The 19,528-nt window shown below is 40.5% G+C and overlaps 1 protein-coding gene across 1 annotated transcript in view; it reads left to right on the forward strand.

Moving 5' to 3' along the window:
- Nucleotides 1-19,528, forward strand: part of PLEKHH2 (pleckstrin homology, MyTH4 and FERM domain containing H2) — a 90,033-nt gene that overhangs the window by 62,540 nt on the left and 7,965 nt on the right. Inside the window, exons 21-24 of the mRNA XM_052649219.1 lie at nt 1,364-1,541; nt 2,437-2,592; nt 5,092-5,189; nt 14,127-14,268. Coding sequence (XP_052505179.1) covers nt 1,364-1,541; nt 2,437-2,592; nt 5,092-5,189; nt 14,127-14,268 — 574 coding nt within the window. The remainder of the gene's footprint in view (nt 1-1,363; nt 1,542-2,436; nt 2,593-5,091; nt 5,190-14,126; nt 14,269-19,528) is intronic.

Genomic DNA, 19,528 nt, shown 5'->3' on the forward strand with positions numbered 1-19,528 from the left:
GGGTGCCCAGCCAAGGGTGATTGGGATCATTTTGTCCAAGAGGTTCATATTAAGTTGTTTAAATAGACTCTGGGACTCAAACAAACAATGAAATGAAAAAACAGCTTGGAAGCAGTAGGAAAATATCTTTGAGCTCATAATATATTTTTGGAGACTCTGTCATCAAGGTCATGTGATTACAATGGTAGTCACTGAGAACCACCTGCCCCCTACAAAGATGAGATTTTAAAGCCCACCTAAAAGGCACTTGAATGCATATATATTTAGGTACATTATCAATCTGCTTTTATAAGTGAAATGAAAATTATATGTAACAAATAAGGACAAATAAGATCTCTGTCCAGCTTTTACTGGATTTATTTACCCTAGCGGTTTTGTTTACGACTTAACATTTTTAAAGAAGTACATGTTTTGTAAAGAAGGAATATTTATTTATTTATTTGGCTGAGCCAGGTCTTAGCTGTGGCATGTAGGATCTAGTCCCCTGACCACATCAAACCTGGACCCCATGCATTGGGAGCGCAGATCTTAGCCACTGGACCACCAGGGAAGTTCCAGGGAAAATACATTTTTATTTGAAGATATTTTCTTATCTTGCTCAGCAGGAATGGCATTAACCGCTGTGTTCTTCAAAAGAGAACTCTCTTCATCATGCACTTCTTAAGTTATCCTGTTCTAGTCTTTATACAGTTATTTTCTTTATATTTGTTAATATAATCACCATATGTTGACCAGGTAATGTCTGGTAATTTTAAATTTATTTTGTGATTATAATAATAATACAGTAATGATGAAGATTGCTTTGTGGGAAGTCTGGTTTAGTCGGTGAAAGTAAAGACACTAGAATTTGAGAAAAGTGACAGCAGTTAATATTATCACTCAATAATGATAATATTGTATTAATATATATCAATATTATATAATAATTTTATATTTTATATTGTGATTATGATAATTAACATTATAAAATATTGTAGTGAATATAGAATATAGTGAAGTCGCTCAGTCATGTCCGACTCTTTGCAACCCCGTGGACTGTAGCCTACCAGGCTCCTCTGTCCATGGGATTTTCCAGGCAATAGTCCTGGAGTGGATTGCCATTTCCTTCTCCAGGGGATCTTCCCAACCCAGGGATCAAACCTGGGTCTCCCACATTGTAGACAGATGCTTTACTGTCTGCGCCACCAGGGAATATTAATGTATATTAATATAGCAGTTAATATTGTCATTCAATAAAGATAATATGATATTATGCTGTCAACATTAGCATGATACATTGTAATAATGTACACCAAGGAAAGTTTCTAATGGTTTCATATATCTTAATTAAATTTATTCTTAGGTTTTAAGTTTTGTATTATAGGACAGAATTTGGAAAATATGCCATTTACTGCCAGAGATGTGTAGAAAGAACACAACAGAATGGAGATCGAGAAGCAAGACCCTCAAGAATGGAGATTCTTTCCACCCTTCTTCGAAACCCATATCATCATTCTTTGCCCTTCAGTATCCCTGTGCACTTCATGAATGGAATATATCAGGTAGATTAGACCTTCTACCCAGTGAACACGTGCTTAGCCCAGAATCCTGCATATAACCTCTGTGGTGTTGAGAGGTGACTGTCACCCTACTTCTGTCAGCAGCTGGCAGTGATAAACATGCAAATATATTAGATTTCCTGTCAGGAAAGTTGAGTTTTGAAACAGTTTTGCTAAAAAAGGATGCACACTAAAAATCCATATTGAATGAAATAAGGGAGGATTTTCATTACCATTATAATTCCGATGGAGAAAAGCAAAAGTACTTCAGTTGAGGGCTTCCCCCAGCAGTGTACTGGCTAGGTGAGGAAATGATGACTGACATGGGGTGTGTACAGGTTTGGTCCCTTTAAAGTCTCCACATCTTAGAAATTCTCTGGGAAAACTGTCCAGGCCCTTCCAGCTCACATCTAGGTGATTGCCTATTAACGGAAGCAAACATATTCCAAAGCTGGCAATTAGTCTGGGTAGCTCTAAACCTTTTATCATGGAATTCAGATATTTAACTGCATATTAAAGAAACAAAAATGAAATGCTTAAAAGTGTTCATATGTTTAAGTGTATTTCTTTTTTGTTTTTTTCCCCTTTGTTTAAAGATTACATACTGTTCTGTAGTTCATAATGGGCCAGCATAATATCTCTGCGAGAAGTTTATAGCTGTCAAATGATCTTTCTATTTTGAATTCACGTCTGTTGGCTGAAGCCAGGAATTCTTATGTCAGGCTAATGACTAAGATGACATTAATTTTCTCCAGTGGAACTTTGAAAAAAAGTTAAAGCACCTAGATAAATACATGTTATCATTAATCATGCATCAGGTATGCCCTGTTTCCCCCCTGAAATCTAGGTTTGAAATGTGTGTACCTTTTAAGAGAAGGACTATGTTGTTTCTGTTTAGGTAGTTGGATTTGATGCATCCACCACAGTGGAAGAGTTTTTGAATACTTTGAACCAAGATACAGGGATGAGGAAGCCAGCACAATCTGGATTTGCATTGTTCACAGATGATCCTTCCGGCCAAGATTTAGAGCATTGTCTTCAAGGAAACATCAAGGTAAAACCAACTCCTTTTAAGGAGGCAGACCAAGGAAACCGCAAAGAAGTTATTCTGCTATTTGCAAAAAGTTTAGTTCAAGAATTTTCCAAAAATATAAGCAATCTGATCTTCATAATAAAAAAATATTGTTGGACTTTGTTGAAGCCAAGGAATTCTGAATAAAATCTGTACACACATACATTGTTATTGTTGTTTAATTGCTAAGTCATGTCTGACTTTCTGTGACCCCATAGACTGTAGCCCACCAGGTTCTTCTGTCCATGAAATTTTCCAGGCAAGAATACTGGAGTGGGTTGCCATTTCCTACTGCAGGGGGTATTCCCGACCCAGAGATCAAACCCACGTCTCCTGCATTGGCAGGCAGATTTTTTTTACCACTGAGCCACCAGGGAAACCCCTCACACACATACATCCTATGTGTTAAAGAGAGGAAGAGGATTATAATAGTAATAATACCCTAAACATTAAGGTAGAACGAGTGGAGGTATGGAAGCTCTAATAAAATGGTTTTCCATTTTATTCATTCACTCAGCAGTATCCATTTAACTGTATATTGTGTCCTGGGGCTTCCTGGGTAGCACAGTGGAGAAGAATCTGCCTGTCAATGCAGGGGATGCAAGAGATGCAGGTTTGATCTCTGGGTCAGGAAGATCCTCTGGAGTAGTGAATGACAACCCGCTCCAGTATTCTTGCCAGGAAAATTCTACAGATAAAGGAGCCTGGCAGGCTGCAGTCCATAGGGTTGCCAAAAGTTGGACACGACTGCGCACTCACGCACACACATTGTGTCCCAGGAGCTGGAGCAGACCCTTTGGGGAATATAAAGAAGGAACAGAAATATTTCCTGTGCAGAGTGAACTTCTAATCCACTTAGGGAAGAATAGCCTTATACACTGATAACCTTAAAATTGAAAATGATAAATAGTTTAAGGATGTGAACATTCTACAGAGGAAAGGATTACATTCAGTGGAAATTAGGGAAGAGCTCAGCTGGACTTTGACTGGTAGAAAATGCACCAGGCTTCCCTGGTGGCTCAGATGGTAAAGAAACTGCCTGCAATGTGGGAGACCCAGGTTTGGTCCCTGGGTCGGGGAGATCCCCTAGAGAAGGAAATGGCAACCCACTCCAGTATTCTTGCCTGGAGAATCCCATGGACTGAAGAGCCTGGCGGGCTGCAGTCCATGGGGTTGCAAGGAGTCAGACATGACTGAGCAACTAACACACACAAGAAAATGCACCTGTGGAAAAAAGAAGCAATTCCAGACATAGGGAAGATCATGAGCAAAGATAGAGAATTGGAATATTCTTTAAAAATGTTTTCTAGGTCATAGTAAAATAGCTTTAATGAAGTTTCCATCTAGCGATGGCAATGATTAAAAACAGGATATAGAATCATAAGGAACCTTAGAGAAATAACCCACTTATTTTGCAAATGAGGAAACTGAGGCCTAGAATGAAAAATTATGTATGGCAAATCAAATAGCTGGAACCAGGTCTGGATCCTCTTACTTGACATGGTCCTTATTGCTCTTGGGAATAAGTACCTTGTTATGGAATAAAGGCACTTCTCTGATTTGGAGATGAAATATCTGGGGCAAAGCAAGGGATGTACCCATGAGTTTAGAGCATATAAAACATCAGTACTTTCATTTCACTCCCAAAGCCCAGCTCCATTTGCAGAATGATCTGTGGATCTTCATAGGTTAAATATGCGATATGTTAAAACTCATACTTAGTTCCTTAGGAGTGCTGGTCAGAAGACAGGATTTCCACCCCACTCCCACTTGTTTCTTCAGAGGCATTTTGAGGCATCTAGATAAATGAATGTCTTTTTCTTTGTAGTTTCAAGTATATCCTGTTCAGATCAACATTTGTAAATGTAAATTTTTGAGACAGACATTCCTTGAATACTTTTAATAATTGATCAAGGAGATAAGCTAGTATTTTTGGTTGACTTGAGCTGAGTAAATATTAGGGGCTTTGGTGAATAATTGCTTACCCCATAATTTTAAAAACTTTTATTTATAATTCTGTAAATGACAAGATTTTTTAAATTTATCTTGTTCCTGAAGAATTTTTGTTCTTTCCCCAAGAACCTTAACGTTATATTTCAGATTTCTTTGGTATAACTTCAGTTATTCCAATCTTTTTAAACTCAGAAGGTGGAAAAGTTGCTTTTCAGTGACTGAATCATGAAAAAATTCCTGGAATCTTCTTGTTTCCAGTCTCATGCAATCCTTCATTAAGTTTCCTTTTTGAATAAAAAATTCATGGCCATAGTCCAAAGTTAATGTGTGTCCAAAAGGATAAGAGGACCATAGAGTGATTTATAATTAAATTCTAAACTCAGAGCTGCAGAAGCTTCAAACAGAAAGCTTCAGTCCATTTGGTTTGATTGCATTAATTGAAAATTTTCAGTCTACAGACATGCTTGTCTTCAAAAAGTACCCAATGTGAAAAACATTATGAATCTCCATTTTCTACTTCCCTTCTAGATTTGTGACATTATCTCTAAATGGGAACAGGCCTCTAAAGAACAGCAGCCTGGGAAATGGGAAGGTACGAGAACTGTGCGTCTCACTTATAAAAACAGGTGTGTAATACCATCGCCAAGTGCCAAAGTAAGAGTATACACTTATTTTCAAATCATGCACCTAAAATTTAGTTTCCTGTCTAATAGCCTTAAAAGTTATATTTATTTATATGTTTTCCTAAAATGGTAGCTCTATTTCTGTAGGAAGAAACTGTCATCTAAAATTTTGTCTCTAATTATAGTCTTTTAATATCATGAATAATTATATTTTATAAAAATATGTATTTGGACAAAGATTAGAAGAAAACTATAAGGAGAAAAGTAGTTGCTCTCTTAGGGTAGTTGATACAGTTTTTCATTTTCAAAATTTCCTTTAACACTAATACTACATTTTTCCCATAAGACTGAATATTCAAATATCCTACTACAGATCTGTAATAAGAATCGTTTGTTTACCCAAATCTTTTAGAAGTGGTATGTTTGTATTCATTCATTCTTATTCTTTCATATTCTCTCTTCCTCTGTATTTATTGAGCTTCATCTATAAGCCCAGCGCTTAGCTGGATGCTTTTGATGAAATGGTAATAAACACACACACAATCCCTGATCTTCAGGAATTTGCAGGCTAGTGAGGAAGATGGTTGCTAATTTTTCTCTGAAAGAAAAGTGCATGGCTGTGTGAGAGCACTTAACAAGAATCCTGTCCTAGACTGGAAACTTTAGGAGGCTTCTTTGAGGAAATGATGCTTATATCAAGGTCAGAAGGAGGCTGAGAGTGAAAGCATTGAAACGGGTGGAAAAGGATGTACAAAGCCTGTAGAGGGAGGCTGAGCAGTGTTTCAGGAACTGGGAAAGAGCTGGTAGGACTGGAGCACATACTTCCTCAACAAATAAAATTTACTTTAGTATTTATTTATTGATTTTTGGCTGTGCCAGGTCTTTGTTGCTCTGCAAGGACTTTTTCTCTCTGCGGCAAGCGGGGGCCGCTCTCTAGTTGTGATACATGGGTTTCTCATTGTGTTGGCTTCTGCTGCTGCAGAGCACGGGCTCTAGAGCACATGGGCTCAGTAGTTGCGGTGCTTGGGCTTAGTTGCCTCTTGACACGTGGGATCTTCCCAGACCAGCGTTCACAGCTGTGTGTCCGGCATTGGTGGGCGGATTCTTAACCACTCGACCACCAGAGAATCCCATAACAGGTACAGTTTTAATAGACTTTAGCATATGGTCAGAATCTAGGGTTTTTTTTATTCTTTTTTTTTTTTAACTTCTTTTCTTCCATGTATGAGCAGAAGGTGGTATTTAATATACAGTGTTCACCGACCAGGTCATATTAACTGTACAACAACAAAAACAAAAACTGTATTTTGCTTCTTTTATTTGACTCTTACACTTCATAAAATAAGGGATCTAAGATATCAGAGTAAGAGCCTGGTGGAATTATTGCTGTAGTCTTGCCTTTAAAATTTTTAGAGGCCTACTTTTGGAATATGTTCCTAGCTCTGATATTGGGATGTAAGAAGTAAAGGTACTGTATAACAGAAAGAATGTAACAGCCTTTGATCCAGTTCAGGATCGCTTTTTCTGATGATTTATCCCAGAGAAATACCCACATAAGTGGGCAAGAGTATTCCAGTAGTTTTTATAACAGTGAAAAATAAATGTGTTAAGGGACGCATGTTTATTAGTAGGAGAATGGTTAAATAAATATTATGCATTCATACTGTGGATTCCTCTCATACACTCGGCCACTAAAAGGCCACCACTGTTTGAACAGACTCATTTGATCTGAATAAAAGGTCCAGGTGGTGGTAGTAATAAAGAACCCGCCTGCTGGTGCAGGAGACCTAAGAAATACAGGTTCAATCCTTGGCTCAGGAAGATCCCCTGGAGAAGAGAATGGCAACCCACTCCAGTATTCTTGCCTAGACAACCCCATGGACAGAGGAGCCTGGCTGGCTAAGGTCCATAGGGTCGCAGAGAGCTGGGCATCACTGAAGTGACTTAGCACATGAGCCACTAGAGCTTCTCTGTTCAGGGATTCATGAGCTGAGTGATTCACAAGAGTTCTGGGTAATGAGACAGTGACTGTTGAGCTTTGGTATTTAAGGTTTTAAAATCCCGTGCTCCTAGAGATAGGCAGGATTACTTAGGTAGTAGAAATCGAACAGGCTCTAGTCCTGGAGGAACCAGTTTCCACTCTGGCCCTTTGGTGACTGGCACAAAACAACAGCTGGAAGTTATGGACCTTTTAGATGATTGTTTTAGTTCTGTGGTCGCTGGGAGCAGTGATTCTCAAAGTGTGGGTCCCAGATCTGCAGCTTCAGTATCACATGGAAACACATCGAAATGCCTATTATTTGGTCTCACTTCAGACCTATTGAACTAGAATCTCTGGGGAAAAGGCCCTGGAGTCTGTGTTTTAACAATTCTTCAGGTGATTCTTACTCATGCTAAGTTTGGAGAAGCACTGATCCAGAGGTCATGTTGCTGCCTGTATCTTTTGTGGAAGGAAGCCAGCTCCTGGACCTGACCTGCTTGGTTTTTTTATGTACTTAGAAGAGGTTAAGGAATTCTCATTTGGTTTTGTTGGCACTAAATGGAATTAAGTCCATGTCTAAGACTGTTGCTAATACTGCATGTCTTACGAATGCTGAATACATACTGATTTTGACTATGATGGCCACAGTTGGAACCAAAATGAAATGGATGAGATGGAGAAAAGTGGTCTGAAAGAGACATAAGAATAATGTGCCAGCTCTAGCAAACTCTACCAGGAAGGACAAAAGCAGTCATGCATAACATATTGCCTTGTTAGCAAAAAAAAAACAATTTCATGACAGTATCTTTGACATCAGAAGAAAAGCAGCTCAACTATAAGGTTTAATTTTTAACAGGAATCTGAAATGGCTGGGTAGCCACAGCTATGAGTAAGTACTGTTTCGAAATGTGATCATGCTTTGCATATGTGTATAAATAGCTTAGGAAATAAGCCCTAATGCCCAGTGACACAGTTAGGAGGGGAACTGGCTGTGACCTACCACACAGCTACAGACTTAATTCTTCATCTGTCAAGCACCACTGTGCTAAGCAAAACTAAAGCACCACCTCTCTTTATCATGGAATTTTTATTTATGTTTAGTAATTTATAGAATTTTAATTATTTAGATTAGAGGCTAAAGATCTAATTAATAGGTTTTGAACTTGTTCTCATTTGGAAAACTCTTTGGTAATAAAACTATTTGGTAATGTTTAAATTCTATTCATATTTATTAATAAAACACTTATTTAATTTGGCTTAAATTATTTGTCTACTTGAAATTCCAAAATCAAGGCATGTTTTTAACAAAACTAAGCTGGCAAGGGTCTTTCCCTGCAGAGAACAGCTCTTCTTTATCCCCTCTTTGAAACAGAAGTTTATTATCAGTAATTCTATGTTGTTATTATTTTCTGGAGCATAGTTTAAGGTTCCCATCTCTGCCACCTTAGTGCACTGTGAGAGCATGTATATTAAATCCTAAACCGAGAAGCCTCTTGGCAGGTCACCTAGTTTATCCCATTTCTTCCAGCTGTGTTCACACCAAAAAAAAAAGCTTCCTGTACGAAGAGACTCTTGTGAGTCTAAAGACCTCTAGAGAAGAATCATCATCATAGTAGTAGTAATAATAACTACCACCAATATTTATTGAGCACTTAACCATATACCAGGCCCTGTGCTGAGCTCTTTATATGCATCATCTCATTTAATCCTAACAGCACCTCTCAGTAAGTATTATCATCCTCTCCATCTTATAGATGAGGAAACTGAAGCCTTAGAGAGTTACACCATTTACCCAAGGCTACAGAAGGGTTTTTCAAGGTTTTTCTGGCAAATAATTTCCATATTTTTCAATTCTCACCACCATTCATTTATCCATTCATGCCATAAACATCTTTCCAGTGTCTGCCAGTGCCAGGTCTCATTGAAGCCCTAGAGATTCAAAGGTCAGTGGATGTTTCCTGCCTTCTAGACCCTTACAGCTCATGTAAGACATGAATTCTTAGTAATGTGACTACTGCCGTGGCAGTCACACTCTAGCGGAGCAGTGAAGAACATGGCCTCTGCAGAGAAACTGCTGGATTAGCATCCTGGCTCCCCCGCTCGCTCTGTGGCCATGAACAAGTCACTCACCGTCTCTGGGCCTCAGGTCCCCTTGACGTGAAATGGAGATGAAAACAGTACCTGCTTAGGGTCACCTGAAGGACTAAATGTTAGCAGATGTAAAGCAGTTGGATCAGGGCCTGCTTACACAGTAGATGCCCCAATGATATTCGCTCTCACTGTGAATATCACATGTCTGTGTGCAAGATGTTGTGGGAGCAGAGAGGAAGGCCTCGCAGAATGATGACTCCTGAGCGCAGGACTAGAGGTGGTGGCCATAGAGGCCGGAGGAGAACAGGGAAGGCGGGACCGGTCACAGTTGCAGGTTTTGTAGTGTTATCAGCAGACCATGGTAGACAGAGGAGTGAAGGGAGAGTGAAGGCAAGCTGCTTCCTCAGTAGGTTTACGTGGTGATGAGAAAGGCAATAGGAAATACATGCTCTGAGGACTGGAATCTGGAGCTGGCTGGAGGCTGGCTAAAGGAGTACCCAGCAGTACTGGGAGAGCTATGCGCCATTGGGGTGGTGTGTGTTTGCTGACACTGGTCCACACAGTGATGTGGTTCCCATCACACAGTATTCAGTTTCCTCGATGTCAAGTGAGGACATTTGGGAATGCCCCTGTCGGGCATGTGTGCCCTCCTGCTGTGACAGAAGCCCCACTTCTCTGCCTCAGACCCCCTCAGGGTTGGGGAGCAGTTGGAAGCTAGTCATATTGAGACAGACTCAGGTCGGGTTCCCTGGGGCCTTTCCTATTCAAGATCTGTGGGTTTGATTTTCTGACTTCTTTATCATTCTGGGGACTCGTCAGTTCCTCTCCACATTCTCTCCAAATCCCTGTGTAGTTGTTGGAGCCCACACTGTTCCGTTAGGGGCTTGAGCCTATGATTCCTACAAGTTGTGTCCCTGTATGTGTGTCTGGAATTGTTTTTCTCTTCTGTGCCTATAGTGCTTCATCTTCCCTTCCCAGGTGCAGTCTTCCTGGCATGCCAGAAATGATAGAAGATGCACTTTAGCTCTTCTTGTCTGTAGCCGTTTGAACATTTGGTTCTTTTTTCCCTCCTATTGTATTAGCAATTCAAACTTTAACCAGGAACCTTCCAATGGCTCAGTTCAGTTCAGTTCGCTTGCTCAGTCATGTCTGACTCTTTGCGACCCCATGAATCACAGCACACCAGGGCTCCCTGTCCATCACCAACTCTCGGAGTTCACCCAGACTCATGTCCATCAAGTCGGTGATGCCATCCAGCCATCTCATCCTCTGTCGTCCCCTTCTCCTCCTGCCCCCAATCCCTCCAGCATCAGGGTCTTTTCCAATGAGTCAACTCTTCGCATCAGGTGGCCAAAGTATTGGAGTTTCAGCTTCAGCATCAGTCCTTCCAATGAACACCCAGGACTAATCTCATTTAGGATAGACTGGTTGGATCTCCTTGCAGTCCAAGGGACTCTCAAGAGTCTTCTCCAACACCACAGTTCAAAAGCATCAATTCTTTGGTGCTCAGCTTTCTTCACAGTCCAACTCTCACATCCATACATGACCACTGGAAAAACCATAGCCTTGACTAGATGGACCTTAGGCGGCAAAGTAATGTCTCTGCTTTTGAACATGCTATCTAGGTTGGTCATAACTTTCCTTCCAAGGAGTAAGCGTCTTTTAATTTCATGGCTGCAGTCACCATCTGCAGTGATTTTGGAGCCCCCCAAAATGAAGTCTGACACTGTTTCCACTGTTTCCCCATCTATTTCCCATGAAGTGATGGGACCAGATGCCATGATCTTCGTTTTCTGAATGTTGAGCTTTAAGCCAACTTTTTCACTCTCCTCTTTCACTTTCATCAAGAGGCTTTTTAGTTCCTCTTCACTTTCTGCCACAAGGGTGGTGTCATCTGCATATCTGAGGTTATTGATACTTCTCCCGGCAATCTTGATTCCAGCTTGTGCTTCTTCCAGCCCAGCGTTTCTCATGATGTATTCTGCATATTAGTTAAATAAGCAGGGTGACAATATACAGCCTTGATGTACTCCTTTTCCTATTTGGAACCAGTCTGTTGTTCCATGTCCAGTTCTAACTGTTGCTTCCTGACCTGCATATAGGTTTCTCAAGAGGCAGGTCAGGTGGTCTGGTATTTCCATCTCTTTCAGAATTTTCCACAGTTTATTGTGATCCACACAGTCAAAGGCTTTGGCATAGTCAATAAAGCAGAAGTAGATGTTTTTCTGGAACTCTCTTGCTTTTTCCATGATCCAGCAGATGTTGGCAATTTGATCTCTGGTTCCTCTACCTTTTCTAAATCCAGCTTGAACATCTGGAAGTTCACGGTTCACGTATTGCTGAAGCCTGGCTCGGAGAATTTTGAGCATTACTTTACTAGCATGTCAGATGAGTGCAATTGTGTGGTAGTTTGAGCATTCTTTGGCAGTGCCTTTCTTTGGGATTGGAATGAAAACTGACCTTTTCCAGTCCTGTGGCCACTGCTGAGTTTTCCAAATTTGCTGGCATATTGAGTACAGCACTTTCACAGCATCACATTTCAGGATTTGAAATAGCTCAACTGGAATTCCATCACGTCCACCAGCTTTGTTCGTAGTGATGCTTTCTAAGGCCAATTTGACTTCACATTCCAGGATGTCTGGCTCTAGGTGAGTGATCACGCCATCATGATTATCTGGGTCGTGAAGATCTTTTTTGTACAGTTCTGTGTATTCTTGCCACCTCTTCTTAATATCTCTGCTTCTTTTAGGTCCATACCATTTCTGTCCTTCATTGAGCCCATCTTTGCTTGAAATGTTCCCTTGGTGTATCTGATTTTCTTGAAGAGATCTCTAGTCTTTCCCATTCTGTTGCTTTCCTCTATTTCTTTGCATTGATCGCTAAGGAAGGCTTTCTTATCTCTCCTTGCTATTCTTTGGAACTCTGCATTCAGATGCTTATGTCTTTCCTTTTCTCCTTTGCTTTTCACTTCTCTTCTTTTCATAGCTATTTGTAAGGACTCCCCAGGCAGCCATTTTGCTTTTTTGCATTTTTTTCCATGGGGATGGTCTTGATCCCTGTCTCCTGTACAATGTCACGAACCTCCATCCATAATTCATCAGGCACTCTGTCTATCAGATCTAGTCTCTTAAATCTATTTCTCACTTCCGCTGTATAATCATAAGGGATTTGATTTAGGTCATACCTGAATGGTCTAGTGGTTTTTCCTACTTTCTTCAATTTAAGTCTGAATTTGGTAATAAGGAGTTCACGATATGAGCCACAGTCAGCTCCCAGTTTTGTTTTTGCTGACTGTATAGAGCTTCCAGTGGCTACACTTAGCTAAATAAACCCTAGTGCATGATAGTTATGAATAAGACATAGTTCTTAACTTCAAGTGAAGGAAATATGCTAAGTACAAAAATGTTCACATGCCAGAAAAGGAGGGCTTTCATCTTAAATTTTATTCTTTTTGTTCTATATCCCTTTGCTGACATCATTTTGAATTGAGAATCTATTTCTGTTACCCAACCATGTTCTACCAGTTAACAGTTTGCCATCATGCAGACACAGATAATTATTTTTTTCAAGAAACCACTCTGAATGATGGCCCAGGCCAGTGATTCTTAAGCTGCTGTGAACAGAAAGAATTATCAGAGCAATGGGGAAGAGGTGCTTTTCAGAGTACACCCCCCCATGCTTCCCCTGAGATTCTGACCTGCTGCCCTCTCATTTCTTGCTATTTGAGATAATTACCATGAGAAATTTTGTAACTGATGATAGTGTGTCCTCTCCTTCAAGTGGATGGGGAAAAAAGGCTGGAAATCCAGTTATAGTTAATTGAGCACACACCTGACAGATGCCAGATCTCAGTCTCTCTTTTCCTTCCTCGGTGTCATCATGACAGTGTTACGGTGCGTCACTGTGCTGCTTACCCACCCCACTGCTGCAGCGTTTACAGGGCTCTCTGCCTGCTCTGTAGCCTGGAGTCAGAGCCTTAGAAACCTCATATAAAGAAGTGGCACAGGACTTCCCTCGTGGTCCAGTGGTTAAGAATCTTCCTTGTGATACAGAGGACACGAGTTCAATCCCTGGTTGGGGAGCTAAGGTCCCACATGCCGCAGGGCAGCTAAGCTGGGGCCCTTACACTGCAACTAGAAGAGACTCCACGTGCTGCAAGGAAAGATCTGCATGGTGCAAAAGAAGATTTGGCATGATGCATCTAAGATCCAACACAGCCAAATAAATAAAATTTAAAAGAACAAGGAAACAGTACAGTGATTAAATACAGAGGATCACTGAATCGATGAAGAAAGACCTAGGCGAACAAAAGCCAGATCGTATTTCAACAAGTAATAATGATAGCCTGTAAACTATATTTGAGATCCTAGGGCTGTTTATCAGAATGTGGCCAAGAAAGAGTCAAAACATTTAAATGTGCAATTACTTTTAGATAGATGTACTATCTTTTAGATTCCTGGAGAAAACTGCCCCTATTTGACCATTTGATACTGATTTTTAATTGAAACGTTCATTTCCTATTCCCTGTTATATCCAAGGTGTGTAGGAAAGACCATGAATGTTTTTAGAATTGGGTTTATACAGCCCACTGGTATCAGGTCCTTCCTCAGTAGCAGCTAAGGTATTTCAGAGCATAAAAATAGCACAGAAGCACCCCTCAAGCTCAGCTTCAGAGCAGTTTTTCTCAGTTTGCTGGTAAATGTTATAAAGAATAGAAATAGAGGTCATCAACAGATCGTAATGATCTAAGTTTGTATCACTGAGAGAACTATTGTTAGAACAACTCCCATATCAGTCCTCTGGATTTCTCTTTACCTTCTTCTTTTGTAAGTATATCATTTAATAAAAAATTTCCTCTTTTTTTACAGATTATATTTCTCAATGCAAGTTCGAGGAGAGACTGATAGAGAAAAGTTGCTGTTAATGTATCAGACAAATGATCAAATAGTAAATGGACTTTTTCCTCTGAACAGGGACCTGGCATTAGAAATGGCAGCTCTTTTAGCTCAGGTAACTTCCATGCTATGTAGAGCAATATTTTGTAAAGATAAAATACTAATTTCTTCACTGAATTAAACATACTAAAACAATATACCTTTCGTAATTGTTTAAATTCAATTTGCTGTGATTAACACCTTAAGAATTACAGGCGTTATGATTACAGTTTGACTCCCATTGCTGACAATTGCAGTGATGCAGAATGAGACAACGTACTGTAAAGATAACCTAGTTTCTTAATTGCCTTGAAAGTATCCCACTAGGTTTTGCATTTAATAAAGGATTTTGAGTGTTGAGCTATGGGGTTGTGGATGCCTTGCTGAAAATGTTCAGTAACCAAGTAAGATCATTCTTTTAAAAAGCTAAAACATTTTCTTCTATTGATATATACCTGTTATGTCAATTAAGATTAAATTAAGATGACTATAAACCATACATGCAAATTAATAGTGACAATCAAAAAAAGAAATATTGGTATTATTTGTCCCTCACATAGAGAGTGTTGGGGCCCAGGGCAGTCTGCCCCCAAATATGCCTCAGTGACATGTTGATTATTTTGAATTAAAGTTACTTTAGAAACAACTGGTGGGAAAAAAAATGATATATACTTAAAAAACACTCCAACCTCCCTCTTTTGCCCTAAAAGCTGAAAATAAATCTCCCATGTGAAGGTGTCCTCCCTCTAGGAGGAGGATAGAAAGCATCCTTGTCAGCAGTTAAGCATTCAAGGCTAAGAAAGCTGTATAAACAAACTGTTACTACTTCACTAGTCTTCTACACCAAACATAAGGCTCTTTGTTTTGTTAGATCTTGGTAAATAATTGTTTCTTTGTCTAAAAATGATATATAAATAGCTTGCTTTGGTCATTTCAGGGGTTTTGTATCTATAAGTGGGCTTCCCTGGGGGCTCTTCGGGTAAAGAACCTGCCTGCCGATACAGGAGATGTAAGAGACATGGGTTCGATCCCTGGGTTGGGAAGATCCTCTAGAAGAGGACATAGCAACCGACTCCAGTATTCTTGCCTGGGGAATCTCATAGACAGAGGAGCCAAGGGGCCTACTGTCCATAGGGTCACAAATAGTCAGCATGACTAAAACGACTTAGCATGCATACAGCATATCTATGAGACCTCTGTGCACTCAGTTGGTTAATTTCTCCTGATAATCAGTCTGGTGTCAGTTTAATTATTAGACCAAGTTAAAGGCCTCTAGATGGGTAGTGGGGAGAAATCTTCCCCTCCCCAGCGGGAGATAGGCATTCTGGTGTGTCTACAGTCAAGAGGGACATGTGCTTTGTCCTCTCCTCCATTCTGTCGTCATTTTCATGGTCCTGGGGATCTGCCAGAGCTCCAGCCATTACATCAGTGTTCCAGGCATCAGAATGGAGGAAGAACTAAAGAAGGGCATGCCTTCCTGCTTTTGAGAATCTTCCTAGCAGTTATATAGAACGTTTCCATTTATGTTTCTTTGGTCAAACTTAAGTCACCTGATCTTGCCAACCTACAAGAGACACTAGAAAATGTGGTCTCAGCTGGGCAGCAATGAGCGTTAAAGAATTCAAAGTTTTTATTACTCAGAAAGATAAGAGAATGGTCATGAAAGGCAATGCAGAGTCTCTACCCCACCTGGGTCTCTGCACATTTTAATTAAGGGAAAATGATGTGTTGTTGGCTTAGATTCCCCAGGGTTTTCGGTCTCCTCACTCCTACCATCTCAAGACATCTTAGTCACTCTCTTCATTTTATCTACCACCTATGCCCGTGATTCCCAAAGCTTATCTCTCAGTTCATATTGCTTTCATGGGCTCCTTAAGTTCAGCATATCAGGAGCTAATCGTCTTCCTTTTTCTTTCTTCACATTTGTATCTTCTCTGTGACATTGCCTCTGTTCCATCTGCCAGTTCAGTTCAGTTCATTCACTCAGTCATGTGCAAATCTTTGCAACCCCGTGTACTGCAGCACGCCAGGCTTCCCTGTCTATCACCAACTCCCTGAACTTGCTTAAACTCATGTCCATCGAGTTGGTGATGCCATCCAACCATCTCATCCTCTGTCACCCCCATCTCCTCCTGCCTTCAATCTTTCCCAGCATCAGGGTCTTTTCCAGTGAGTCAGTTCTTTGCATCAGGTGGCCAAAGTATTGGAGTTTCACCTTCACCATCAGTCCTTCCAATGAATATTCAGGACTGATTTCCTTTAGGATTGACTGGTTTGATCTCCCTGCAGTCCAAGGGACTCTCAAGAGTCTTCTCCAACACCGCAGTTCAAAAGCATCAATTCTTTGGTGCTCAGCTTTCTTTATAGTCCAACTCTCACATCCATACATGACTACTGGAAAAAACATAGCTTTGACTAGATGGACTTTAGACCACAAAGTAATGTCTCAACTTTTTGATATGCTGTCTAGGTTGGTCATAACTTTTCTTCCAAAGAGCAAGCATCTTTTAATTTCATGGCTGCAATCACCATCTGCAGTGACTTTGGAGCCCAGAAAAATAAAGTCTCTCACTGTTTCCATTGTTTCCCCATCTGTTTGCCATGAAGTGATGGGATGGGATGCCATGATCTTAGTTTTTTGAATGTTGAGTTTTAAACCAACTTTTTCACTTCTGCTCTTTGACTTTCATCAAGAGGCTGTTTAGTTCTTCTTCACTTTCTGCCATAAGGGTGGTGTCATCTGCATATCTGAGGTTATTGATATTTCTGCCGGCAATCTTGATTCCAGCTTGTGCTTCATCCAGCCTGGCATTTCACATGATGTACTCTGCATATATGTTAAATAAGCAGGGTGACAATATACAGCCTTGACACACTCCTTTCCCGATTTGGAACCAGTCTGTTGTTCCATGTCCAGTTCTAACTGTTGCTTCTTGACCTACATACAGATTTCTCAGGAGACAGGTAAGGTGGTCTGGTATTCCCGTCTCTTTAAGAATTTTCCACAATCTGCCAAGCAAGCTTCAAATCCAGGAATGACCTCTGCCGCTGCCCTCCCTCTCCCTTCCCCCCAGTCTCCGGGACCCTGTCCCCTCCTCTCCATGCTGACTGCCATTGCTGTGGTTCAGACCATCATCATATCCTGCCTGCTCTTCTGCACCAGGCTTCTAACTAATGTGTTTTTCTCTGGTCTGGTCCCCCACATACTTTTATTCTCCAAGCAGAATCTAGAGGGATAGTTCCAGTTGCCTATTGCTTCATAGTAAATGACTCCAAGACTCGGCCCAAAATGACAATTAGGGCAGGGATATGTAACAGCAGCTTGTCTCTGCTTCATATGGGATCAGTAGGCATAACTTGTAGGCTGGTTGTGACTCTATAGCTTAGGGCTGGAATCACCTGAAAGGTTCGTTCACTCGCACATCTGGTGGCTGATGCTGGCTGTTATTTGGAACTTACGTCAATTGGAACACCTGCTTGTCCCCTCTTCAAGTGTCTGCTTGTGCTTCCTCACAGAATGGTGGTAGGGTGACAAGAGCAATGTCCCAGAAGAGACAATATGTGGAAGCTGCCGTTTTCCTAAGGTTGGGCCTAGAAACTGTGCCATGGTGGTTTTTCAGGCAGCACTGATAATACAGTAACTGGAATGTAGATACCGAAAAAAACATGTGAATCACTGCGTCACTCCCTTGTTTGCATGGAAGGACTGTCATGATCTAAACTCTTCTTGCCTCGCCAACCTCATCTCTTAATCCTCTCTATCTTGAACTTTATGGTCCTGAGTTGTATATGATTCACTTATTCTTTCCTTTTATGCGTTACTTGTTTATCTCCTCTGTTTAGATACCTCTGCTCCCATGCCTCTACCTGTTAACTTCAGCTGATCCTTTCATTTTTATCTTAGGTGTCACTCATACCAGAAACCTTTCTTGAATTCTTCCTGGATTGGTTAAATGTTCCTCTTAAGGTTTCGGTAATGCCTTGCATGTCTATTACTGTCCTGACCCCAATGGCCTTCCTGAAAGCAAGGGCTCTCCTTATTCATCTTTGTATCTAGCACAGTGCTTTACACACAGTCCATTCTCCACCATGTTCTTGGATGCATGAATAGTTGGTAATTTAGTTTACTTTCATAGTAACTTTATGGTCATCAGACTCTAAAGCATTCATACTACACCTAGTATTCCGTTTTTGCGGTGATAAAAAGCTGAGGAAAGAACTAAGTCACATATTTTCTTGGTGATAGGATTAGGAATAATTTCTTATCATGTGCTGGGCTTTGATTATCTGCTTATCTAGGCTTTGATTCTCTAATATCACAGAGGCTCTGTTAAAATCACTCTCATTTTTGCTAAAATTTAAGTTTGTTTTCTTAACACTTAATTTTGTGAAGAAAAAATTATCTCCAGGAAAAATTATCACATTCTTTGGAGATACATACTTCTGATGTTTTAGATGAATTTTTGAAAGGAGTAGAAAGGTAAAACAATGCATATAGAAAATTCTGAGTGCTTTACTAACTAAAAAGTATAATTTCGCCATCTACAAAAGGAAAAGTAAATAATACCTCTGATCACTTCTTCGGAGTAGTTTTTGCAGAGATAAATGAAATACACTAAGGGAATCTGAGCTCTGTAGAAGGTAAAGTTATTTCTGTTGTAATTTGAGTATTAGTAAGTCCTTGTTGATATCCTCTGTCTTAATCAGGAAGTTCTTGGAGCTAATGTTCTAATTGTATATGGTGTCTGGTAATGTGCCATGTTGATGTGAGGCATATGGGGAAAGCACTCATGGTCGGTTGCTAAGTTTTTTCCCACTTTGTGCGACCCCATGGACTTCTCCTTTCAAGGAGGAAATGGCAACCCACTCCAATATTCTTATCTGGAGAATTCCATGGACAGACGAGTCCATGGGGTTGCACAGAGTCAGACACGACTGAGCAGTTAATACACACACATGGACTATAGCCTGCCAGGCTCCTCTGTCCATGGAATTCTCCATGCAAGAAAGAATACTGGGGTGGGTTGCCATGCCCTCCTCCAAGGAATCTTCCTGACCCAGGGATTGAACCCATGTCTCTTATGTCTCCTGCATTGGCAGGCAAGTTCCTTACCACTCATACCACCTAGGAAGCGCCATATGGGGAATACCTAAGTTGACTCTCCAAATATTTGGAGTTAATTCTCCAAACATTTATTGTGATCATTCTGTGCTATACAGTATGCCTGGGGCCAGAGAGAGTAACCTTGAACTTGAATATTCCATTACAGGGTTTCCTAACAGCCAGGGTTGCCTTAAATAGCTTACTATGTTTGTAACTATTGTTTATACAACTG

Source organism: Budorcas taxicolor, chromosome 11 (genome assembly GCF_023091745.1).
Source record: "Budorcas taxicolor isolate Tak-1 chromosome 11, Takin1.1, whole genome shotgun sequence".
NCBI classification, from domain to species: domain Eukaryota; kingdom Metazoa; phylum Chordata; class Mammalia; order Artiodactyla; family Bovidae; genus Budorcas; species Budorcas taxicolor.